A 25936-nucleotide genomic window follows, 5' to 3' on the forward strand; every position below is an offset into this window, starting at 1 on the left:
TAACCAGACTTTTGGAAGTGATCGCTTCATAATGAACACAGACATCAAGTTATATAGTATTGCACTTATATGTGTAATTTACCAATTTTGCCTCAATTTAACAACATAATAAAATGAAATACAGACACCATGATATGTTTCCTATCTTCATATCACTGCTACGACTTCTTCAGAAACAGTAAACCATGATATCATCAGGAACCTTAAAATGACTTCAACCACAGAGTTTAAACTTTAACAAAACATATTAATATGGAAATAGAACATACCAATTTGGACTCGTCTATCGAATGTAATTCCAAAAGAGAAGTTTTTAGTTGCACAGCCAGAGCAATCTGAGATGAAATGTGGTATCTTTAAAGCTACCGGATATAGAGAAAAACATTCCACGGGCTTTTAAATTTCTTAATGTTACTTTAATTCCAAATTTCTGCTGAAACCAGAGAAATTTGGAATCTCGATGATCATTAGACAACAAGGTGCTAGGGACATTGAAGCTCCTTCCTGGGACGGTGAGTGGGTAGTGTGTGGCCCTAGTGAGGCAAAGGCCCAAAAGATGAGGCACAAAAGATGACTGTGGCCCACAGGCCACAAGAAAAACCCTTCAAATGAAGAGTTTTATCTCTAACTTTTAGGCTAGGTATCTGCAAATTAAGGCTATCACTTTCTCTGCTCAAATTACTGGTTATGCCAAGTTTAATAATTCCATACAGTAAGGGGGGGAAATCACCAAATGAGGTCTGTAGTTCAAGTCCACAAAAGAGAGAACTAATTCTATCATCAGGTCCCATTTCCAATGAATCTGAATACTTGGGATGCCTGGGTGGCTCAGCAGTTGAGTGCTTGCTTTTGGCTCGGGGCATGATTCCGGAGTCCTGAGATCGAGTCCCGCATTGGGCTTCCTGCAGGGAGCCTGCTTCTCCCTCTGCCTGTGTCTCTGTCTCTCTCTCTCTGTGTCTCTTAAGAATAAATAAATAAAATCTTAAAAAAAAAAAAAAAAGAAGAATCTGAATACTTGCTACGTGTCATGATCTGAGACAGGAATGTGTTTCCATTATAACCCTCTATGAGACTAATATATTTTAAACATCTTTCTTAATCAAAAATTAATTTTTCCTACTATCAATGTCACATTATAAAATTGAAAAAGACAAAGGGGAAAATATCACCTATTATCACAACTTCCCACACCTCTGTAGAAAATGTCCTTGTATTTCTTCCTCTGTGTGTAGGTTATTTGTCACAGAGTATAATCTGAGTAGTTATAATAAAATACCCATATTTGGTTAGTACTGCAAAGTCATCTATCTTGTATCCAGCAGAAATCAAGCAACAATCTATGAACCGAACCCTGTGCCAGGTCCAGAAGCATAAGAAGACTGCAGCCTTGCCTTAATGGAACTTTAACTCAGTGTCAGAGACGTACCCACAGTGCTTACAGTGGCCTGTCGAGGAGGCACAAGGGGATGCAGGCGTGGGGGTCCCCCCCAGGCAGGCTCACTCACACCACAGGCCTTGGGCCCATGGAGAGCCCGGCGATGGTTCGTCCGTCCTTCTTCCTCCGGGGACATTGCGACCATCTCTGGCTGCTGAGCCACGTGACCACTACACCTTACTCTAAGAATCCCAAATTCCTATGGGTAAACATGTTAATCTAACTGCATTCCCAGCAGTGGAATTTCTGACAGAAAGTCACCAGCTTCTTTCCAAGCACTTCTGGTAATAAGAAAGGCACATGCTTGTCACACACCATTTCACCTACTTCCCGATAACCAGTAACCATGATAAAGCCAGTGAACTCCAGTTATTGTCAAGGTTCTGCCTTTGGTTGGTCAACAGCATCATTAATAGGAATACACTGACTTGTGGAAGCTGGAGGCTGTGCCTTCTCCTCCCAGTGCAGGCCCTGCCCTGTCCTCCCCACCATCTAGATGGTAACTTGAGTGGGTCCCCTGTGCCATGCTGGCACCACGCTTCTCCTGTCCCTCCTTGGAGGAGCTGCCATGAGTTGGGCCAATCAGCTCCCAAGCATGTAAGGGGAGACACAGAGCGGCAGTTAGGTAATCAAACGCCTCCGGAGCTAAGGGGTCATGCACTTGGAGGCTGGTGTGACTGTACAGAGTGACGGGCCAGCTGGGAACGCCGGTGTGTGGAATAAAGAGGAAACCAGAAGAAACATTACATGGCCCTAAAAACAGGGAGCCAGAGAGACTTCCGTGTCTCCAGACAACTTCTAGTTTCCAGCTCTTGCTCTTATCTTGATGTTTAAAATCTCCTTCTGATTAAGCTTGCTTGAGTCATTTTCTGTCTCTTGCAACAAAACAATCCCTGACTAAGTCTCATCTGTTTCCTGAGCATTCCCTGAGCACCGCCTATATGCAGTGGGCATTTGAGGACAGCTGAGAGCTGAAAACAACTTCCTTTCTCAAGAAACTAGCAACTGGTGGGTAGGCAAGAAGAGAACATAATCAGGGAAAGTAGGCTGGTGATAATCGGGTCTGGTTTAACAGAAAGAGAAGGGAACGCAGCCATGACAACCAAGAGTCCAGACCTTTCGACCACGGTCTGCCTGCATGACCACAAGTAGGTCCCCCTCCCTCTCTGAGCCTGTTTCTTAATCTATAAAATTAGACATTTGAAATTTCCAAGTCCTTGTGTGCTTTTAACGATTCCTTAAAAGCAATGCACCCAGTGCCTCCTACATACGCGGTGACAGTATTTTTGGAAGCCATGCGGGTCGTAGAATATCTGTAAGCTCTGTGCCAAGTTTACCACCTCGGTTAGGAGACGACGGAGCACAGGCACCATCCTGAAGGCTGTGCTCACAGTTCTGAGTGACGGGGTCAGGGCTAAGTAACACGTTAAAGAACTCATCACCTAGAGCGGCCTGTGCAAGAGAATTTGGGTGAGGGAAACGTTCTAGAGCTAGCCACTGGCCACACGTGGTTCTTAAGCACTGGAAGTGGGGCTAGGGTCAGGAACTAAATTTTGCACTGTATTTAAGGGTAATTAGTTTACATTTGTTTAATGAGCCCTACGTGGGTAGTGGCAACCATGGAACAGCGTAGACCTAGAGGTTAGGACAGGTAACCCCAAGACAAAGTATGGGGCTCTCCAGCAGGATCAAGCATCGGGGAAGGAGAGGCTGATTACGTCCAAGAGAAAAGAGGAAGAGACGATGACACTGAAGTGGCCTGGAAGGATTTGGAGAGGCTGTCAGGGCTGAAGTGTGGTGTGCTGGGTGCAGAGAGGACGAGAGAGGAAGAGGAGCTTTCTGGATCCATCCCTGCAAGATCACGGCTGCGTGAAGAAACCCAGCAAGTGTGTGAGCAGCAAAGCACCGTGGCCCGTGCTGCAGGCCCCCTGGCTCCCACCCCATACTCATTCTCCCCTCCGCCCTTACAACTGTGGATACTGCACTAGGTGGCAACAAGCTCAGCCAAAGATCACCATCTCCCAGCCTCCCTGTGGCTACTAGCAGCCGGTGACACAGTTCCAGATAATACCACCAAGTGGAGTTCTACTAGAGATTTCTGCAAGTCTAGCTCTCTTGATATAGAGGGGTCATCCTCTCCTCCTCAGTGCCTCCCTCTTCATTCATCTTAGAAGCGCAAGGGAAGCCAAAGGCGCAGCAGCCACCTTGTGACCATGAGGCATTGGGGAGGATGGACGGGGAAACAGAAAAGCCCCCCCCGCCCCCTGCCCAGATCACCTGCTGTAACATCAATGAAGCCACTGAACCAGCCTTTTGCTCTTTCATCCCCCAAACTGCCAGTTTGGGGAGAAACATCAGTCCCTCCTCGCTTACACCAGAGTAGCAAGATTTCTAGTGCATTCAGTCAGACGATCTCTAAATGACATTGAATTTGGCACCTGGAGGTGACAGGCTAAAAAATGTGGAACCAGCAGGGCAGAGGAAATTGGGGAGGAGGTGAGGAGGGACCCCCAGCAAATGAGCAGCAGTCCTATGGCTTTGCTTGGTGCCAGTAAAACATCTGGTATAACTGGCCTGCTCTGTCCCGGGGAGTACACCAGGCGTGACACGCCACGGTGTTAGGAACGACAGAAGAAAATTCCAGAACATGGTGTGTGCATAGATTGCTCCAGGGGAAAACGATGAACGCGTTCTGCAAACAGCAGTAGGAAGAAAGAGCACTTTGTCAGGGCGCCCATCCCCACCCCTGAAACTCTACGTCGTCCTGCGAACCTTGCAAGGCTCAAGAGGCTGCTGGCTTCTGTGACCCGCCCAACAACCAGGCCGGGGCCAGTAAGAAACACTGTCCCTCGGTAACTGGGGAAGGTGATGCTACCAAAAAAAAAAAAAAAAAATCTAAAAACCAAACTGTCTTTCATCAAAAGTTCTCTCAAGTGAACACACCTGGACAGGAAGTAGACCACAAGACCTCAACTTACTGTGACCAACCTATTATTCCCTCAAGGGTAAAATGCATAGTTTGGTACCACAAATTATTTTCGGAATCACAGACCACCATGGTTAACAGCATTTCTATATCAATAAATGATGTTTAAAAATAAAATAAAATAAAATAAAAAAATAAATGATGTTTAAAATCTTGTTAGTGTCCATTCTGTAAATATTTTCATTCAGATGAAAGTGGTAAGACAAATTTACTTGAAAAAAAAAAAAAAAGATCCATTTAGAAAGTAGTTTCTATGCATCCCTTGGCTTTATCTCAGCATTTTACAAAATCTAGAGCTCACCGTGTATGCCAACAGCTGTAATTCTGGAGCTGCTAGCTTACATCCAGTGCGAAGGCATGGCTTTGCTACCTCCAGGAGACGTACGTGCCTTCACTTAAATGGTATTAATAGAAACCATTCAACTAGGATAGTTCTAGTTCTGTTTTTAAAAATTAGGATGTAAAAAAAAAAAAAAATTAGGATGTAATAATGCCTAAACCGGATGCTGTATTAACAAAGGTTAACGCTGAATTCTAGAATCCTTCCAAAGTAAGAAATTGTTCTTTCATCTATCACAAACACAAATTTAAGCATATATTCCCAAAATTTAACAGTTCACCAATGGGATTAACAGACTGGATTTAGGGGCGTCTGGATGGCTCAATCAGCACAACATGTGACTCTTAATCTTGGGGTCATGCGTTCAAGTCCCACAGTGGGCTCTGAGCTTACTTTAAAAAATAAAATAAAATATAAAAAAAAGAGACTGGATTTAGAACCAATGTGGTTTGAATTGTAGCTGTGCCGACTAAGTGCTGCGGGAGCCGTGGCCACGTCATGCAGGATTTCCAGCCTCACCCCTAAGAAGATCAGTGTGAGAATTACCATCCAACTGTGGAAAAGTGCAAACACCAAAGACTTAATACACGATAAAGATAATCACAATGACTAGTATTAATATTTGATTACTTTTATTGCGAAGAAAACAGGACCTGTTGGCTGTTTCATAATCTGCCATAGAACACATTTCTACTTTTCAGTCTTGTTGTTCATTTTACTAACGACCACTGAGAGCTTTTTTGGTTGGATTTTAAATCAGGATAGGCTGTACCCTTGCCTACCAGCCACTGCAGTGTGAGAAATTCGGAGGGCCTCAAAGTGTGGTCCCCAAACCTCCAAAATCAGCATCACGTGGGAGGCTGTAAGAAATGCAAATTCTCAGGCTCCCCCAAGAATTCCATCTCCAGAACCAGAAATTTTAGAACCAAGGAACAGCAGTGTGTGTCTCCACGAATCCTCCAAGGGGTCTTAAGCACACTTGGTTTGAGAGCAGCTAAAGGAGATGTAGTCCTGGACCAATAACACTAACATGTGGCCCTCTGATGGCCTCCCTGGGATTGAAAGAACCTCCTGAGGGAGGCTCCTTATGCCCCTCGCCTTCCCAGGTGCTCCGGGGAGACAACACCAGACTCCCTGCACCTTCTCACTCAGCCTGACGCAGAAGGAAGGCAACCAAGGCCAGCCAGCAGGGAAACCTGGTACTAGGGGACCCAACCTCAGCCATTCCTACTGGCCTAACAATCCCAGTGGTCAGAATCACAGAGGACAACTCAGAGCCCCTCTGGAGGAGAACGTGTTCACACCAGCTCACCCACAAAACCCGCTCTGAACATATGTCCACACAAAAATACATCCATGAGCGTTCACAGCGGCACTGTTGCCAACAGCCCCCGGAGGGGGTGGGGGAGGACCAAATGTCCATCAACTGGCAAATGGATAAACAAAATGTGGCCTATCCTTATGATGGATACTGATGGCCCACAAAAAGTAATGATGCACCAATACACACTACAATGTGATGAACCCTGAAAACATCTCAGTGAAAAGAGCCATCCACAAAGGGCCACATAGTACATGATTCCACTTGCATGGCATGGTCAGAAGAGGCAGCCAGCAAAGAGATGAGCGTCTGCCCTGGGTTTGAAGGAGGGGTGGGGAGGTATGGGTTTTTTTTCTTGAGAGACAAAAATATTTTAAAATTAGGTTGTGCTAGGGATGCCTGGGGACCTTAGCAGTGGAGCATCTGCCTTTGGCTCAGGGCATGATCCCAGGGTCCTGGGATTGAGTCTCACATTGGGCTCCCTGCATGGAGCCTGCTTCTGCCCCTGCCTGTGTCTCTGCCTCTCTCTCTCTCTCTCTCTCTCTCTCTCATGAATAAATAAATAAAATATCTAAAAAATAAAATAAAATGAGGTTGTGCTAATGACTGTACACCTCTATGAACACAGGGATAAAAACAATGAATTGGGGGATCCCTGGGTGGCTTGGCGGTTTGGCGCCTGCCTTTGGCCCAGGGCGTGATCCTGGAGTCCCAGGATCGAGTCCCGCGTCAGGCTCCCAGCATGGAGCCTGCTTCTCCCTCTGCCTGTGTCTCTGCCTCTCTCTCTCTCTCTACGTCTATCATGAATGAATGAATGAATAAATAAATAAATCTTTTAAAAAATAATGAATTGTATAGTTTTTTTCAACTGTACACTTTAAATGGGTAAATTGCATAGTATACGAATTATATTTCAAAAAAGCAGTTTCTTAAATAAAACAAACCTTTCCTGCCAAACCCTTTCTCAGAACTGTCCAGCTCACACAAGCAGGCCATAGGGTAGAAGGGCACAGCTGCAAGGAGGGCCTGGAGGAAGATGAGGGACACAGGTACCTAAGGTGCCATATTTAAGGAGATCCTTATTCTCAGGGTCTGGACTTACGGGACCCTGAAAGTGAGCACCTCTTTTAATTTTGCATGCAGGACACCTGCTTGCCTGACCCCAGTCCTGCCCGGATTCTGAGGCTGCTTCATGTTCGAATATATCTACAGATTGTAGTTTCCTAAAAATATCTTCAGACTACTTAACCATTCCCTTGCTTTATAAGTTTCAATAGCTCTCTATGACCTACAGATTAAGGTTCAAAGGTGACAAATCAAGATCTTCTATGCGCTTTAAGCCTGCAGACACACCTTCACAGGCTCTGGAGTTCAATTAGCCCTAAGCCTACGAACTAGAGTGCTCTAAGCAGGGATTCACTCCCAGGGCCTCCAGTGCCCAGCACCCGGCCCTCTGCTCCTGCAGCCTTCCCACCAAGCAGAGAGGCTGAGATGGTTTCTTTGTCTCACCAACAACCTTGGCTCCAGCGTTTGCACAAAGTGTTAAGGACAGGGTGTTTTACTGTGGATGGTTTATTAGGAAAAGCTCAGGCACCTGGGCAGTTCAGTTGGGTAAGCGTCTGCCTTGGGCTCAGGTCATGATCCTGGGGTCCTAAGATCAAGCCCCACATTGGGCTCCCTGCTCGGCAGGGAACCTGCTTCTTCCTCCCCCTGCCACTCTCCCTGCTTGCACTCTCTTTCTGTCAAATCAGTAAGTAAAATCTTAAAAAAAAAAAAAAAAAAAAAAGGAAAAGCTCAATCAATGCTAACTTAACAACTGTTATCATGCACAAAATTAGCAAACTAAGGTAAAATCTTGCCATTCACTATGCTTCCCAAAGTCTGTAATGGTGGGCCAAGAACCACAATAAAGGGGGGAAAATCTAGGAGGTTGAAACTACAGAAATCCATGAACAATCATTTCTGGCTTGCGATATTTATCTTGAACCTGGTCTTTATTCACCACAGGAGAGCAAAGTTACATGGAGAGTAAATTAAGAACAATTTTAAAAAGCCATGCAACTGGCAATCAGAGACCTTTTTCTTTTCCTTTCGTATTTTACCCATACCCTAGAACCCTGTAGAATAAGAAAAAAGCACATCTCAATTTCAGAAGGTAGCTCTCCATTCAAATAAGCTGGAAATGAACAAGGGAGATACATACTGCAACAAAAACAAGTCCAAAAACAAAATCACAGGGGGAAAAAGAAGGGATTTCTGAGATTGGAAAAGAATGCAGGACCATCAAGACAGAGGGAACAACATTGCCACCAAGTGGTGACGGTGCCTCAAGTCACCCTCTGACATCTAGACCAAAGATCTCAGCTGGGACAGCAATCAGAATGCCTTGTGGGATGGGTGTGTGCACACGTGTGTGTTTTGTTTTTTTTAAAGAATTCATGCCTGGGCCCCATCCCCACCCAACTGACTCGGTGAGGCAAGATGCAGAGGGGCAGGTGCACCTGTATTTAAAATCTCCTTCTTCTGTGACTTTGGTGCACAGGGAAAGCTAAGAACCAGGGATCAAAACAAAAGGTCATACAGATGTCACCATGATGCTTCTATTTTCAGTAAAGTTTCACTTGCAGTCCTCCTGCTTATATGATCCATTAAAATTTCCTGACGGTATATAAATTATTTAAAATTTGGCTATGTGCAACACAAGCCAATCCTAGCTCTCCCGACAGTTTTTACATTTTTGGCAATATAAAGTAATCACGATAAAGATTAAGATTCTTTTTTTTTTTTTTTTTTTTTTTAAAGATTAAGATTCTGTTCCTTGGTCTTGCCATTGGTATTAACATCTAATACCTAACCCAACAGGTCAGGCTTCAGCTGATCAAAAATTAGACACAGCTATACTCACAACACAAAACCCTTTGAATGTTAGTTTCGCTGGACTATTTGCTTACAGTGTGTTTCAAATCAATAAATCTCTAGATTTTCTTTTTTCTTTTAAACAGGACATATAAAGTCTGAACGCTTCAATTGTTGGTGAGATCTCTAATTTAAAACACTTCAATGAAAGTTATCAGACGAACGCTAAAATTGTTCCTTGGCACACGGGGTAGATAAAAGGATGCTCCCCCTTTCCAGAGCCAGGAGTTACCTAAAAACTTATTTCTCTAACAACAAAGGATCATCTTTTGTATGATGCACTAGGAGGCAAAACTGTGGAGTGTTCCCACCAAGTACCCGTCACAAGTTTCTTTGTGCATTCTGCAGGCCTGACAACGAGCTCAGAGCCCCTGTGCCCTGGGGGCCACCCAAGATACAAAGCTCCCCCCCTCAAAATAAGGCAGCAGGAAAGAGGCAGAGCACCACATGCTTGGTTTCATTTGGCACACTACCAAATTTGTCTTACCCCTCTGTTTATCCCCACGTTTACCACTGCATTTTCCCCACCAAACTCTTGCCTTCTCTAGGAAGCACCAACCTTCTCAAAAAATGTCACCAGTGACCTAGATTTCTTGGAGGTCTGAGACACCCGGTGCCTCCTTGGGTTATTGTTATCCGCAGTGATGCACAGCAGCAGAAAGAGGCACAGGAGTCCCATTCTAGGTCTAGAAGGTCTGGGCTGGGGGGCACCTGGGTGACTTAGTGGCTGAGCATCTATCTGCCTTTGGCTCAGGTCGTGATCCTGGGGTCCTGGGATCGAGTCTCGCATCGGGCTCCCCATAGGGAATCTGCTTCTCCCTCTGCCTATGTCTCTGCCTCTCTGTGTCTCTCATGAATAAATAAATAAAATCTTAAAAAAAAAAAAAAAAAAGGAAGGTCTGGACTGGATTTATCGTGGTTGCTTGTTTTAAGCCCTTGCTACTCATAGTGTACCAGCAGCATCAGCATTACCAGACAGTTTATCAGAAAGGGAGACCCTCTGGACTAGACCAGAACCTGTCTCTGTACAAGCTCCCCAGAGGACTCTAAACACACGAACATTCGAGACCACAGCCACTCAATGCACAGAGGCATTTGCGTCTTCACCTGCGAGATGGGAGCACCTGCCCTGGCTTCACCTTCAGTATAGTCCTATGGTCGGATCAACAGTGGGAAGGCTCTAAAAATGGGAAGGCTGCGATCCAGACCCCAGCACGACCACCCGCTCAGAACAACGATCTCTGCACTCAGCCCATGCCCTACAACCCTCAGCAGCTTCGCCCTGGGACAGACTGAACTGCACCCCATGATACCATGTCTGTGGAGTTGATAGCTTACTTAGCGTCTCACAAACTCCTCACCAAAGAACCCAGAACACGTAGGAGACAGAATGCATTTTCCTGGGGTTTCTGGGACAGTAGCCATAAGTGATCACCACAAACTTAAAAAGCATCACTGAAGACTTTTGTTTTTAATTGAAGCAACCACGCAGCTGTCTGTATTCTATTTTATGATCTGTGTTTGTTTTATTGCAAAAACATGCGCCTTGCCAAGTCTGCAAGTACAACCTGGTGATTCCCCTACTTACAGATTCCCTTCCATTCCCTCCAATGGCATACACCTGCCCTGCCCCTCTGAAGTTCAGGATGGAAACAATTCCTCCTGGACTTTTGCTAAAGTCAAACAGGGATTCCTACAAGAAACCAACTGGTCTCTGTTGAATTAAAAAAAAAAAAAAACAAACAGTCTGGGATTTGGGAACGTCTGCGCTGGTCCTACTAGACATATGTGAGTAAATTTCTAAATAGAAATTAACTGCCTGTCTTCTTCAGAAGGCTCTCCAGAACATAAAATTCAGATTCCTGCCACTTAATTATTTCAGAGATTCTGTATATAGAGAGTCACACTCCCCTGGATAAACAACAGGCTGATTTTATGGGAGACATCTGCCCGGTTCTATGACCACCTCTGTCCACACGCCCTTTGTACTTTCCTCATCCTGCACTATAATTAGAGCCACGCTCCTCACTAACACTCTTCTCTCCGGGTTTGAGTCCATCTGTTAAAAAAAAAAAAAAAAATGAGGACACCAGAGTTACAGGAAATTCTATTTCTCTTTCACTTATATCCTTAACACTCGTGCAAACAGCATGGCTTTTAAAGTACTGGTGGTTTTATTAGTATTTTCTAGATGGGATGACATGGGTGGGACGGCACAAATACCGGCCTCGCTTTTTAGGCTGGAAAAAAAAAGGCCAGAAAGTTTCCCGTCTGTTTAGCTTAAAGTTTGCACTGCCGGAACAGAAATGCCAAATGGTCAGAGGCAGCCACGCTGAGCATCTGAGACACTTGACAAGGCACGATTCAGGGTTCCCTGCAAGCACACTTTCACTTCCACTGTGCCCAAGGCAGAGCACCAGCTCCCTGAAGCCACCCGCTGCAGCGCAGCCGCCAGGGCAAGGAGGGAACAGAGGCCACCAGCCACCTCCAGCGGCACACAGCCCTCCGGAGACCGTCTGGCCAAAAACACGGAGCTCAGGGCTCTAACATGTCTGAGGACCTGGAGGTGTCTCAGCTGCAGGGAGACACAGAGAGCTGCAGTGGGGGCCAGGTGGCCCCAGGGCACAGTGGAAGGTGGGGGCATCTCTGCGCCTACGGGTGGGGAGCAGACAGTGGCAGGGGATGAAGATGCTGATTTGGGAGAGGAATATTCACAGATACTAAGAAACCTCTCTCCCTCCCCTGCACACGCCACTCCTGATGTGGACATGGAGGGAGAGACGGCTAACCAAAGGGGAGCCCATACATTAAAATACTAGGAAACGGGGCGCCTGGGCGGCTCAGTCGGCTAAGCGTCTGCCTTCAGCTTAGGTTATGATCCCGGGGTCCTGGGATCGAGCCCTTCATCCAGCTCCCTGCTTGGCGGGGAGCCCGCTTCTTCCTCTGCCTGTCGCTCCCCCTGCTTATGCTCTTTCCTTCTCTCGCTGATAAACACATAAAGTCTTTAAAATAAATAAAATACTCAGAAACGTGTGGGTGCCTGGCTGACAGGGATACTTGTGGGGCTCCAGGGCAGGTGCTGGCAGGGACCCTCGTGTGGGAAGGGGCTCCTGAAGCAGCAGCACACCCGGGAGGTAATGCTGTGCATCTCTGGCAACAGCCAGCCTTGTGTAGTGTTCACAGCATCAGCTTCTGAGCACAGATCCGTGAGCTCCAGGCCTGCCTGGGTCACCCACTAGCTCTCTGGTTTGGGGAAAGTGATTTAAGCTATTCCAAGCCTCTGCTCCCTCATCTGTGAAATGGATATCATAAAAATGCCAACCTTCATAAGGCTGACTGGGAATTAAATAACTCCTATAAAGCACCCGCCACAGATAATGGCATAAGTGATTATTATTATACCAATTCAGAGTTCTAAATGTCATAATTCTCTCTCTTCTCTCTCTCTCTCATTCAGAGTACCCACATTATACCCCCCCTCAAAATCATACAACATTTAATTCTAAAAGAAAAAAAGCATGAAGGACATGTTCCTATAGAGGAGGAAGAGAGAGGGAATTAAGAAATCACTAATGAGCACATAATAAGTTTGTAAAAATCTGAGCAGTTTATTTGCCTTCCTTGAGAAGTCATCAAGCATGTAATGACTGGAGAAACCGATGAGAGCGATCATGAATAAGTAAATACTACAGCACATTATAAGGAGATAAGTGCTATAGGAAGTCAGGATAAGGAGATTAGGAATGTCTGGTGGTAGGAGCAGAGGGTCCAATCTGAAACAGAGTGGCCAGGAGAGGACTCCTTGAAAAGGTGATTTCAAGCAATGATCTGAAGCAGGTGAGGAGGTTAACCAGGAGGTTATCAGGGAACAGCATTCCAGGCAGAGAGAACAGCCCATGCAAAGGCCTCAGGGCATGTGTGGCAAGAGTGAGGGACCCCAGCAGAAGCCTCCACCAGAGAAAACAGGTGGGCAAGGATCGTGATGTCACCTAGCGCTGCATGGGGGTCTCTTGGGATACCTTCCTGCAGGAGGTGGTGAGAATCAACAGTAGCTCAATAATTGGGGCCGGAAGAGTGATGATTATGGACTAGGCAGGGCAGGAGCAGTGCCCCTGCAGAGCTCTGCTGTGTCGAGTACTTCAAGGCACAGAGGTATGGCTCGCAACTCTACGCTGCTCTCTTCAACGTCCTGGTCATCAGTATCAAGCTTCAAAGCCATACCACAAGGACTGGCCAAAACCGATGCTCTAGCACTTCACAGGTACAAGGTGCTTGGGGAAACAGCTTTTTTAAAAAGAAAGCCTTTTCGAGGGCGCCTAGAAGTCATTCTGATTTTTAAATAACAGTTAACGCCCCAAAGGACAAGATATTGTAAGAGCCAGGAATGTGAGTTAACCACTTAAAGCAAAAACAGATGATGAAGGTATGAAGAACACATGGAGAGGCCACTCCGTGGGAGGAGGAGGTACACGGGAGGGCCAGGGATGGGGGAACACCGTGTGGGTGCAGGGCTCCCCCGGCAAGGGACCATGTGTGCTCAGAAGACAGGACCTGGGCTTACCCGGAGGAGGGTGAAGCAATGAGGGCAGCTGGGCTGGGGAGGAGCTTTAAGGGGAGCAGTGGTTTCCAGGCCCTCCTGCCATCTGAAGAACGGGAAGTAGAAGTATGTTCAGACCAGAGAGGCACCACGGGATGGGATGACAGGGAGCAGGATTTGGCTCAATCCAAGAGATTCACTGGAAAATTCACAACTGCTGTAAGATGGGACAGGCTGCTTCCCACAGTCATCCCTGGCCCTTGCGATGCACCCAACCAGCGCACTTCGAGTTTTGAACCCATTATCGGTGCACGTTTAAATACATTACATACATCTCCACGCGGCGGTCTCCGCAACCACCGTGCAAATATGGGGCACTACTGTTAAGCCTCGAAACCCCACCTCTGGTGTTAACTGCCGTCCTGTAGTTTCAGCCACAAATCACAGCTCGACTCCTCCTCCTGGGCCCCACTCTGGTTCCTTCCCCTTCTGCTCCACCTGCCCCACCTGCTAACAAGGCCCCCCTGGGGCCTGAGAGGAAGAGCCCTCTGCAGCAGGCAGGCCGCCCCACTGTGGCAGGGGAAGGAGGAGGAGGAGGCACGGCCGGCCACGGCCACCCAGCTCAGGATGGCAGGGAGAGAAATCAGAGCCCCTGCCACTCAGCACCGCAGCTCCCCGAGGGGCTCCAGGCAGCAGAACAGTGCCCCTGTGTGGGGGGGCTGAGGTGTGGTGGGCCCGGAGCACCAGGGAGAGGGAACTTTACACTGGAAACCTTCAGCTCACTGATTTTCTAATCTCTTCTGAATTCTGAAAGCTTTTCAATAAAATATCAGTAGAAATCTCATGCTCTTATCTCAGTGTGGCAACGAGCATAATTAATCCTCTATCATACGAGAGGGAGAAGTTTCAACAGCTTGTCCCAGTTCACAGCTCCTAAAGGGAAAAGCTGGAATTATTTTTAAGATTTTTATCTACTGGGATCCCTGGGTGGCGCAGCGGTTTAGCGCCTACCGTTGGCCCAGGGCGCGATCCTGGAGACCCGGGATCGAATCCCACGTCAGGCTTCCGGTGCATGGAGCCTGCTTCTCCTCTGCCTGTGTCTCTGCCCCTCTCTCTCTCTCTCTCTCTGTGACTATCATAAATAAATAAAAATTAAAAAAAAAAAAAAAGATTTTTATCTACTATTCATGAGAGACACACAGGGAGAGGCACAGAGACACAGGCAGAGGGAGAAGTGGGCTCCTCGTGGGGAGCCTGATGTGGGACTCGATCCCAGGACCCCGAGATCACAACCTGAGCTGAAGTCAAATGCTCAACCACTGAGCCACCCAGGCGCCGCAGAAAAGCTGGAATTTAAATGCAGCCACTCTGCTCCAGCCTTCGGAAGAGGTCCCTAAATGAGCTCTGAACCTCATCCCCAAGTTCACCTTCATGGCTGCTCCAGACCCTCCCATACTGAGGCCACCTCTCCGCTTCCCATCTGTATGTGTGCAAGTGACCCTGGGGGCCCTGTCGGGTAGACTTTCAGATACTCCTGAGTACCGTTTCCAGTGGGGCAGATGCAAAACACCACGTGTTCTATTCTCAGGGCCTGACAGCCCACGCTGCCCAGGCTTCGGGGTACTGGGGGTGATCTGCTCCATGCTCTAGGGCAACGACCCATCATCCCATCTCATTCACTGCAAACTTTCACCCAACAGCATTGCCTAACCCAGAATTCACCAAGGAACCCTGTCAACTGCAAACACCATAACAAGAACTCAGCATGGGGTTAACTATCTGTTTCTTATAGAATTTCCAGACTAAACCAATTAAAAACAGAAGCTTCCAAAAAGAAAGGTGGACACACGCCATGGCGCCCACGCTTCTACCTGCTGGGCCACACGAGGTCACATTCTCTCATGCTGCTCACGGTGCGTTCTACTGGCCCATTTTATCTTGGGGTTCTCCAGGGAGGCAAACATTTGCCAGGACTGACCAACCTTCTGACTCTGGTCCCTCAGACACCGACTTGCAGACACCAGTGTCCACCTGGGCACTCACCACACTTCCTACTCAGGCACAGAGCAGCCCTGGGGTTGCTCACTGCACTTCCTCAGCCATCAGTGCTCCCACAAAGAGTACAGTCTCCCAGGCTGTGCACTTTACAAGCCTGGGGTTTTCCACAGCCGCCAGTCCAGCAGACCCCTTTGGCTTAGAAGATTAGGAAGGTAGGAACTGGGTCATACCATCTGGCTGCTGGACATTACCAGAAGATCTACAAAAATGAAAATGAAGTCTTTAAAACTAAACTTTCTAAATGGATACACACTGAAATAACAACTTAATGACTTAAGGAAAAAAAAAAAAAAGCTCACTACATTTATAAACCCATCTTTCCCGTGTTCTTTACTTGTTCCTTCCTGCTGAGGAACAACCATAGAAGAAGCTTAACACCAGTGTTCTGACCTCAATAATGGTTAACAAAAATAACTGTATTGCTTTACATTGGATAGGTCTTTAGGTTTCCAAAGTACTTTGGCATTTATAATTTAATGTAATTCCACGAGATAGGAAGGGCCAGGATTCACTATAACTGTTTTATGACTCAAAGTAAGTAAAGTTATATGATTCATATCGCAAAGCCAGCTGAACCCAAACCAGGCTCTTGTTTAATTTGGCAGAGGATGCATTTTTTCAATTAAATAATAAAGAGAGCTCTGGGGTAGGGAGGGGGAAAGAGAGGGGGAGAGAGAGAGAGAGAGAAGCTGGAAAGGGGCAGAAGGTGAGGAGCACAAGGAAGGTACAAACACACAGATCGTACTCTGCAAACTCTCCAGGTAGCCCGTGCTGCTGCTTAACATATGCACAGAAGTATTTCGAGGGACAAAAATGAATCTGTGCTATATGCAACTTGAGGAACTCAAGAACTCTTTGAAAGTCTACTATTGTTGCTTTGCCTTTTTTAAAGAAAAAAATTGTTTTCTGATTAAAGAGCATAAGAAAGGGATGCCTGGGTGGCTCAGTGGTTGAGTGTCTGCCTTCAGCTCAGGGTGTGATCCTGGAGTCCTGGGATCGAGTCCCACATGGGGCTCCCTGCATGGGGCCTGCTTCTCCTCCCTCTGCCTGTGTCTCTGCCTCTCTCTCTCTCTCATGAGTAAATAAATAAAATCTTTAAAACTAAAAAAATAAAAAATTTTAAAAATAAAGAGCATTAAGGAAAAGAAATGCTTACTGCTAAAAATTTAGGGTATCACCGGGCAGAGAAAAATCTTAAGCTTAGAACTACATGTAAACTCATTAGTTACATTGTGACTCAACACAGGAAGGCCCGGACACAGACTTCTGGGAGACACAAGCAGGATGAGAGGGCACAGGGTGGTCTTCCTGTGACACCACACTGAGGGAAGGCAACCGACGAGGGAGGGGACATTGAGTGGAACGAGAGCAGAGCGCGGGAACCAAGGAGCACCCCCGCCACCACGCTGCGCCACCGTAGTGTGTAAACCTAAAACCTATGCTCAGATTGCAGGGGTGATGAAGACACGCTTGGGAACACAGCGGGAGGGAGGGAGCCAGTGGGGGCATTGGCGGAGCCACTCCACAATCCCACATGCACAGGGACGGGGGTCCACAAAGACTCGGCAGAGGCACTATTTTTCACGCGAGGTGCTGCAAGCTGCTGAGTTCTCTTACACATGTCCCTGGAATTTGAGGATCCTCTGGAAACAGCGACAGGCATGGTCACTGGAGCTTCCTACCAAGGGAGCTTTGAAATCAGGGGATGATTTTGACCTGAAATCTGGTTTCATCTTGCCCTTCACCAAACTGCACGGCTGTTACTCCTGCCGGAATCTACGAGTCTCACTTCCAGAGTGTACGGTACCTTCATATCTGCTGGGAGACTCGCACGCTTTCTGCGGGGTTGCCACACGGAGGAATATCTGCTGCCTCCATGAGTGTCTCCGTGTCTTCACGGGGGTCCCATTGGCATCTCCAAGGTGCTCAGCTTTGGAGTCAAAGTCCCTGAAAGCACAGAATGATGGATTTATGAGCGGCAGGGAGATACCCCTCGACTTTGTGTTTTTACACAAAACGCTACGTTATCAATTATGTTTGTATAAGAGAACACAGTTAGATCATCATGAAACCTGAATCAAGCCCACAGTGGCTCAGCACTCCTCAGGGGCCTGCCTTCTTACAGGATGCTTTTCTTGAAAAGCACGAGATCACACGCCCTTAATTTATTTCCATTGTAAAAGATATTAAGAAATATGCTCCACACATCACACTAGCTTCCAACTGGACCTTCCTTGGCACCACTTCAGAAAAGAGAAACTGTCTGAAAGGGGCAATGGCACCAGGGCCACCATCTCCCCTAGTCCATGTGTGGGAATAATTTCTCAGCATAGGTCTGCATCTCTGCAGACGGCCCCCAAAATGAAAAAAGTTAGATTACGCAGAGTCATCGAGGCAATAATTACATGGTCACTTGCTGATGACATCAATTTTAACATTTATATTTTTTAAACTACAAAACAAAGTGTATTTATCAACACATATCATATAGTCTGGTCAGTGATCTTCCTATTCACAGGATAACTTGGGGAAGGCCTTGTGATTTACACCCACGTACACACAACTAAATGATCACCTTAACTCACAGGTCAGACATCCCAACTTATTTACCACCACCACATCTGCTACCACTTAGAGAACACGTTAAGATTTCCTTGAATCTTCTGAAAACACCACATTAATAAACTACTCCTAGGCAAAATTAGAGAACAGGATGATGTTTTTAAAGCAACATTCAGTAAGAAGATGTAAAAAGGAAGATACAATCGATTTAGCTAAAATTATTTTTTGAGTGTCAAAAAAAATTGGCTGAAAAATCCCTGTGTATCAATAATTTAACACTTCTACCCAGACTTGATATATCTAAATTAAACCCTACCTTTTCGTGTTCATAAAGTCAGAGGTGTTATTTTCATCTACAGGAGCCAGAAATTTTAGAAAATTTGGCACAGAGGAAGAAGAATGAAGTTTTTTCCGCAGGGCATTACGGTAGGAGATGCTGAGAGTTTGGTTGAGAAGAGAGTTTAGGATAAAAGAAATACAAACATAAAAAGTATAAAATATAAGCTTTAAAATAAACACTTAAGTTCTCATGCTAAGAAAATTAAACCAGGTGAGAAATTTAAAAGTTTACAAATGAGATTTAACCTCTGTATTCAGTAAACAAAATTCTATTTTAAGTGAATGGAATCAATGAAATAATTCAAAAACCATTCAGTTATGCAACATAATAAGCTCTAGTGATCTGCTGTGCAACATCGTGCCTGTAGTTAACAATCGTGTGCTGTGCACTTTAAAAAAGTGTTAAGAGTGCAGATCTCACGTTACGCATTCTTGCCAGAATAAAATAAAAACATAACAAGAAAATCAGTCCATCTTCCAAAATGACTTTCACTTTCAAAAGGAAAAAAATAATTTTCCTGAATTCATGAGGAAATTTCTGATTTGGCCCATAGCACAGTGTAAATGGACAAACACAATTTTTGTTAAAAAACTGTGTACATATGATTGTGCACACACGTGTGTGCACACACCGGACAGAGATAGGGGAAAGTAAATATATAAGAGGCGGCTTGACATCAAGACCTGATGATAGTAATTAATCGATAGTAAAATTAATCAATAGTAAATCAAGTCAGTTCAGATGATAGACTGAAAACAGTAAAACCAAAATCAGACAAGCACGCAAACACACGCACAAGCGGTGGCCCTGGGTCCTCTCCCGCCATGCAGCATATCATCTCTGTGCAAGATGAAGACAAACGACACTGAACTTGCCGTGTGAGTGTGCTCACCTCTTCGGCACAGCATTCCCACTTTGTTCTCCACTTGAGCTATGTTTTAGGTACTTAAAAAAATTTGGCGAGGAGGCGGAGGGGTTAAGACGAGGTGGAGGAGCAGGAGCTGAAGACTGACCTGAGCAACTTTTAGGCTCGCCCACAGGTGGATGATGCACACTAAATAGCAATTAGAGAGAAGGCAGGGCGATTAGCGGGAAGAGGAGGGGACCCGTGGGGGACCCGAAGTGGGTCGCAGAGGGGGGATTCCAGGGGGGTCAAGGAGGACACAGGCAAGAATGGGCTAGGCTGCCGGTGTCCGCTTGAACACCAGCTGTCACAGAGCCAGAGGACTGCTCTTCTCTTCTGTATCCACTGTCTCACTGGTAAAGGTAGTTTTCAGTTAAAAAAAAAAAAAGTACTGCGAAAAGTCATTCTTGACCATTTCTGACACATGTATGCACCCCATAGTACTTGTTCCTCTCTTCCCCTTTTAGAAACTGACAGCAATTTCCTTTTTGTTTCTCACTGAAACCAAAAGCAAAGGAAAGTATAACAAAATCCATGGTTTTTAAGATACATTGCTCTTTAAAATGAACAATAACCTGCCTTGAATTCAAGGTCTCATTTCTTTTGCATAAATGAGGGAAAAAATGAACAATAACCTGCCTTGAATTCAAGGTCTCATTTCTTTTGCATAAACGAGGAGCAGGAAGCAAAACGGGTATGAGAGACGGGGAGGCGGCTCCTTCCAGCGTCCCCTCCCCTCTGTCCAGCACGACCCACTAGGAAGCTGCATTCCTGGCAAGAAGGGAAATGTACTGTCAGGGATACACCTTTCCTACCACCTCTGCTCGTGTGAAACTGAAGGCCTAGCCAGAGAACTGGGAACCTCTAGACAGGAATGTGTCCACGATCACTGAAAATGCCAGAAACAGAGGGCTGGGGACACAGCAGAGAGGCAAAAAAAAGAAGGAATGGGCATACAGGGTTTTAAGAACACAACAAGAACCCTATAAACCCTCAAATTATTTCTGTCTAAGATGTCACATATTAAATACCAGCTTCTGGCATGCGTCCTGCTTTGGGATCAGAGTTATGCAGCTGAATTCTTGAAAACCATCATGATTTTCAATGGCTGACTGGAAATGAAGCTGAGGGGCTCTGTTACATATGGTTTCATTTCTTCACCCAAAACACTTCCAACACCTCCATACAGACTCGGCATTACACGTGCATGAGCCCCCTGATGCTCGTACGTGCAAGGCCAGCAGCAACTCTACACAGGTGCGGCCCTTATCCAGATTTAGGAAGTGAGGGATCTTAAGAGATTTTTAAAGTTATTGATAACTCTGTGACCGTCTATAGTCTCTGATGTTTAGGGTCAAATGAATTGCCGAGGGACCCCAGAAGGAACCAGGAGACCTGCCTCTCTGCTGCTTACCCATCTCTACAACCAGGAAATTCCAACGGCTCATCCGAGCCAAATTATTAAACTTCGTAAATCTGGTTAGCAGACACTAAGAGTTCTCACACTGAAGGAAATTTTAGAAAACACCTATTCGATTCTGCTACACAGAGAAGCTAAGCAGATGTGCCCAGGTCACAACCAGCTCAGGACAGAGCGAGGACCAGAACCCAAGGCTGTGCAGCCAGCAGAGGCACCCACGTTGCCTCTCACGTGCATCATGCGATGCGTTCATGAACTGAAGGCCGCATCTCCACCCCACCACTTAAAGAATCCGGGTTTCCAGATGAGGACTCACCTGCCCACCCCCTCTGCTACTTGTCCTCAGAGCTCCTGCCTCTCACGCTGCTTGAGCAGTGATTACTACCCAATTAGAGGGTCATTTCTGCTCCATTTTACCTGCTTCCTCCTGACACTTGCACTTGCTACTTGAGCACGTAACAAGGGTCCCTCACATCACAGAGTCCCCATGGGAGGAAGGTGCGGGAGGCAGGTGTCAGCTCTGTAAGCCCCCAGTAGAACCTGACTCAAGTTTCTCTCTCACCCAACAAACACGCCTGATTAACAACAGATATGCCCCAGCTATTTATACAACAAAATCACATTTCTTAAACAAATCTTACTTTTGGTCATGAGGCGTCTCTGTGCTCACTGAGTGATACCTCATAAGTTTCCTTTGGGAGACACCTGGAGACCCCCGAGCTGGCTCCGGAGGCTCCTGGGACTCCACAGGGACATGACTCAGGGTGTTCGCGCGCCTTCGGAAGCTCTGCTGGGGCGACAGTGGGGCAGGCTCTTCCGCGGGATGGCTCTCCAAGTCACTGGACAGGTCATCTGAGGAGCCGAGGAGCCTGAAGGAGCTCTCAGAGGCGGGCAAGGCCTCTTTTTCACACACAGATGGCTCCTGGTGGCAGAGGGACAGCAGGTCAGGCATATCACGGGGAATCTCAGTGGCAGGAAACACATCTGACTGTAACACCATCTAGAGGCCACCAACAAATATAAGGAAACGAAGGCCCACTAAGTGCCTGCTTATCAGAGACCAAATGCTAGGCTGCTGCACAAATGGGGAAACCTGCCCAAATCCAAGTGGAAGGACTTAGCTGTTGTAAGTGAAGCCGCAAATAACCCCTTCGCTCTGTAAAAGACTCTACTGTGCTTTTAAGTAGCACGCAGGGTCTCGTTGAACTTGTCTGCGCAGATCAAGAAGTTCTTTATCTTGCTGAGTGCGTTCATACCTGTTCTGCCCACATGCTTAAGACTCTCTGATGTTGTTCTAATGTTAAAATTTAACTTGGTGATCCCAGAGGTTAAAAACTAATATTCGTAGAATAGGACGAATCTCTCTTTAGGCACTCACTGCCACGGCTCAGAGCAAATCACTTAACTTCTCTCTGTACCCCAATTTTCTCAACTATAAAAGGGTAGAGTGAAAACTTATTTCATTAGGTCTCAAGAATTAGGCAAGGGAATACAAGTGAAAGTGCACTGTAAAATGTTATACAAGTATAGGTTATTGTATCAGGTACTCAAGGAATCTACTGAGTGGGTAATGCCAACATTTGTTGAGAATCATGGCAATACTTTAATACTACAGGTTTTCAGGATGCATACTTTTTCAAAGTAAGCAATCCTATGTTTAGCACTGTGCCCAGGACGTAGCTGGTGGCCAATATATTCTTTTCCAATCAAAAAATATAAAATAAGGGGGGGGGGCACAAATCAGCTAGCCCCTGAAGAAATTGCTAAAAGGGATAAATTAATCAACATGGAAAGAGTAAAACGAAATGAATGTATCTAATTATGGACTGAAGAATCTAAATTGTGTTCACCTGATACACAGTTGAGTGCCTTTCAGATGATAGGTATTAAGGATTTTAATTTTTAGAAACGTATTTATCGAGGGGAGAGAGATTATATACATTTAATTGTGGAGGAATTAGATCGGAAAAATTTAATTCCCAACATGCTACAAAATATTAATTACCTTTATTTTTTTAATTTTTTAAATTAATTACCTTTAAACACAGATGGAATATTTCATTCTTCAAAACTCTGTAGTTCTAATGATCCTTTTAAGGATTTAGAATTTTGTCTAAGATAATATATCACAGCAAACAATTTCCGCTATGCAAACCTGTTTATCCCAACTCTTACTAACTTCTCTCCAAATTACATGAAATTACTGATCCTTTGAAGCTAAGGATCAGTTAGCTAAAAGGGCCACTTGGATGTTTCTCAACAATTAGATGATCAGTGTATTGGCAGAGATCCAATTACATAAACTAGCTTATTTTTGAAACAGTTTCTCAATCTCAGCATAAAAAAGATGTAAAGAAGTACACACACAGATACTCCCATACACAATACAAACAGGTAGCTTCTGAAAGTTGCATTTCTCTTAGGATCACCCTAGAAATTTAAGCTACATGCATATTCCTAGATCTGTGCTTTGAAGAATTCAAAACAATAAGACTTCCTAGAAAAGTCACTTGAGTGACATGAACTTCTTCATAGTATCTTCTTGTAATGATCTGGAAAATCTCTTCCCCATCCATTTCCACAGGTGTAATGCTTATCCTTTAAAATCTAATTCAATCAAGGGCAGCCCCGGTGGCTTGGCGGTTTAGCGCCGCCTTCAGACCAGGGTGTGGTCCTGGGGACCTGGGATCGAGTCCCACATAGATTCCCTGCATGGAGCCTGCTTCTCCCTCTGCCTGTGTCTCTGCCTTTCTGTTTCTCTCTGTGTCTCTCATGAATAAATAAAATCTTTAAAAATAAATTTTAAAAATAAAATAAAATCTAATTCAAAAGCATCACTGCCCCCACTCCCATACTTTCTCTGGTTCTACTGATCGAAAATAACTACCCTTCCCCTTGCTCCTGGGACAGCTAAGTTACCACCTTCTCTTATTCTAAGCTCTCAGGGCTCCTTCTACACTCTGATGCTGGTGTTATTTGAGCATCTGTCACCTCCCAGGTAAGTTCCTAAGGGCAGGGGCTTTGTTCCACTCATCTGTGTATCGCAGATTAACCATACTATTTCCAAACTTTAAACTGTGGGGTAGAAGCCAGCATGTAATGGATGTAGGTCAGATGATGCTCCATCCCACTAGATTTTAACTCAGAAAATCATATTTAGAAGTCTGGTGTTTAGAGCCTCACTCCCCAGAGGGAGTCCACAAATTTGCAGCATCGATACCACCTTGGAGCTTGTCAGAGATGTGGCATTTCAGGCTCCACCCCAGGCCCACTGAACCAGAATCTGTATTTTCGCCAGAAACCCACTAAAGGTGCAACTGAGAACGTGGTAAGCACACTTCTAAAGCAGTGTTTCGCAAGCAGTAGGTTGCAGGTGGTAGTATCAATTTCAATGGTCCACCATGGACATTTTTAAAATCAAAAAGAACCAAAGAAAACAATATGTACCCCAGGTTCTTTGCGATAAATATTGTTTTGTGAGATTTTAATTCTGGATGCAAAGTGTGTACGTATGTGTGTTTATGAATCATTCCGCAATGTTAAATGAGTGTCTTGCTGTTGACTATGGTCTAAAAACTTTGAAAGCCACATCCTCAGGAGGAAACTCAGAACTTGAGTTCTATGGTCAGGAGCTGGCCTCCACATCCCTTCCCTCTCTCTTGCATCTGGAGGAGCTTTGGTAACAGAAGGAAAGCTGTCCTCCCTAGTGCAAACCCCAGATCCATTTTTTGGTGGTTAAAAAAAGCTGAAGATGCTTAAGTGCCCTAGAAAGCAAGAAATTTAAACAAGGACACACGCAGGTTTGGTACCTAAGAGAACCGTTGACTTGTTCATGATTACAAAGCTGTGCTTGCTGACAGACCCAAAGGGGGAAGCTTGATTATCTATTTATAAAAACAGTAATATTTAATTATAATCCCAGAGGCAGCCAAAATGTAAAAGTACATTCAGAGATTCAAATTGCGGGATCCCTGGGTGGCTCAGAGGTTTAGCACCTGCCTTCAGCCCAGGGCGTGATCCTGGAGTCCCGAGATCCAGTCCCATATCAGGCTCCCTGCATGGAGCCTGCTTCTCCCTCTGCCTGTGTCTCTGCCTCTCTCTCTCTCTCTGTCTCTCATGAATAAATAAAATCTTGAAAAAAAAAAAATTCAAGTTGCAAACTTCATGGAATTCACAAACTCACTTTTGAGGTTTTCCCAATTTCAATTTTTTTCAATTATTTTTAAAATTGGGCAAGAAGTCCATTGATTGCTTTGTGATAAAGTACCTCTTAGTGGTCTAAAATTGTGACCTTGCTTCTTATCAAATGGCCACCTGCTTTATTATGTGAAACTCTTAAGTTACAGAACTGCAAGACCAGCCCTCCCCCTGCACCAAGAAGTCTGCAAGCACCAAACTTTTCATGATGTAAGATACAGGGCTTCCTGTAATCCTTCTGTAGGCTCTGTAGGCAGCAGATGAGCACAACCCATTTGCTGATTTCTTCAGGGAGTCACAGAAAGGGAAATGTGCTTACTTTGCTCATATTACTTAAAGTGCTAGACATGGAGCTGTCCAGATCCAGGCTGGCGGAATGTTCCTGGAGGCCTCTGGCTTTATTACCCTACAAAAGAGAAGCAGTCAAGTTATGATCCCTTAGGCTTGTGCAAAGGCATCAGGTAGAGGCAGCTTGGTCTATTTAAACAATCTCAGGAAAAATGCATCTACTGAGAAAAGCTGCTGAGCGCATATGTGCATTAAGATAATCAACATTTTGGTTTTGTTTTTTGTTTTAATAGCACAGCAACCTAAATGTTCCCGAACACCTTGTGGATTAGTCATTTGGCAGGGATGGCGGAAGGAAGAAGAGGCAATCTGTGAAGAAAAGAAAGCACTAAAGCAAACACACTCAGCACCTCTCTCCCCTGAGTCCCAAGCTGTCACAACACACCAGCTGTAGGACACTCAGACAACATTCTATCTGTTCGGGAGCTCTCAAAGGTGGCCACCTGGCTTTGCAAATGGATTGTTTTTAATTTTAAGGATGTTGCAAAATTCTGAGAAAAACCGTCAAACAAAATAAAATTTAACTAGAACATTATTGGTTCAGATGGAGTGTTTCATGAAATCAAAAACAA

At 45.4% G+C, this 25936-nt stretch overlaps 1 protein-coding gene across 7 annotated transcripts in view; it reads right to left on the reverse strand.

The window, feature by feature from the left end:
* The window catches only part of TBC1D1 (TBC1 domain family member 1), a 237843-nt gene that overhangs the window by 66405 nt on the left and 145502 nt on the right, over positions 1-25936 (reverse strand). For 5 of the 7 annotated variants that reach the window (XM_077879625.1, XM_077879641.1, XM_077879644.1 and 2 more), the window contains 5 exons: positions 25336-25422; positions 21461-21741; positions 19388-19549; positions 18472-18591; positions 17401-17540 (listed from right to left, as the gene is read on the reverse strand). In XM_077879625.1, coding sequence (XP_077735751.1) covers positions 17401-17540; positions 18472-18591; positions 19388-19549; positions 21461-21741; positions 25336-25422 — 790 coding nt within the window. The remainder of the gene's footprint in view (positions 1-17400; positions 17541-18471; positions 18592-19387; positions 19550-21460; positions 21742-25335; positions 25423-25936) is intronic. The other 2 variants (XM_077879631.1, XM_077879637.1) reach the window with 2 other exon arrangements.

The sequence above is a fragment of the Canis aureus genome, chromosome 2 (genome assembly GCF_053574225.1).
Source record: "Canis aureus isolate CA01 chromosome 2, VMU_Caureus_v.1.0, whole genome shotgun sequence".
NCBI classification, from domain to species: domain Eukaryota; kingdom Metazoa; phylum Chordata; class Mammalia; order Carnivora; family Canidae; genus Canis; species Canis aureus.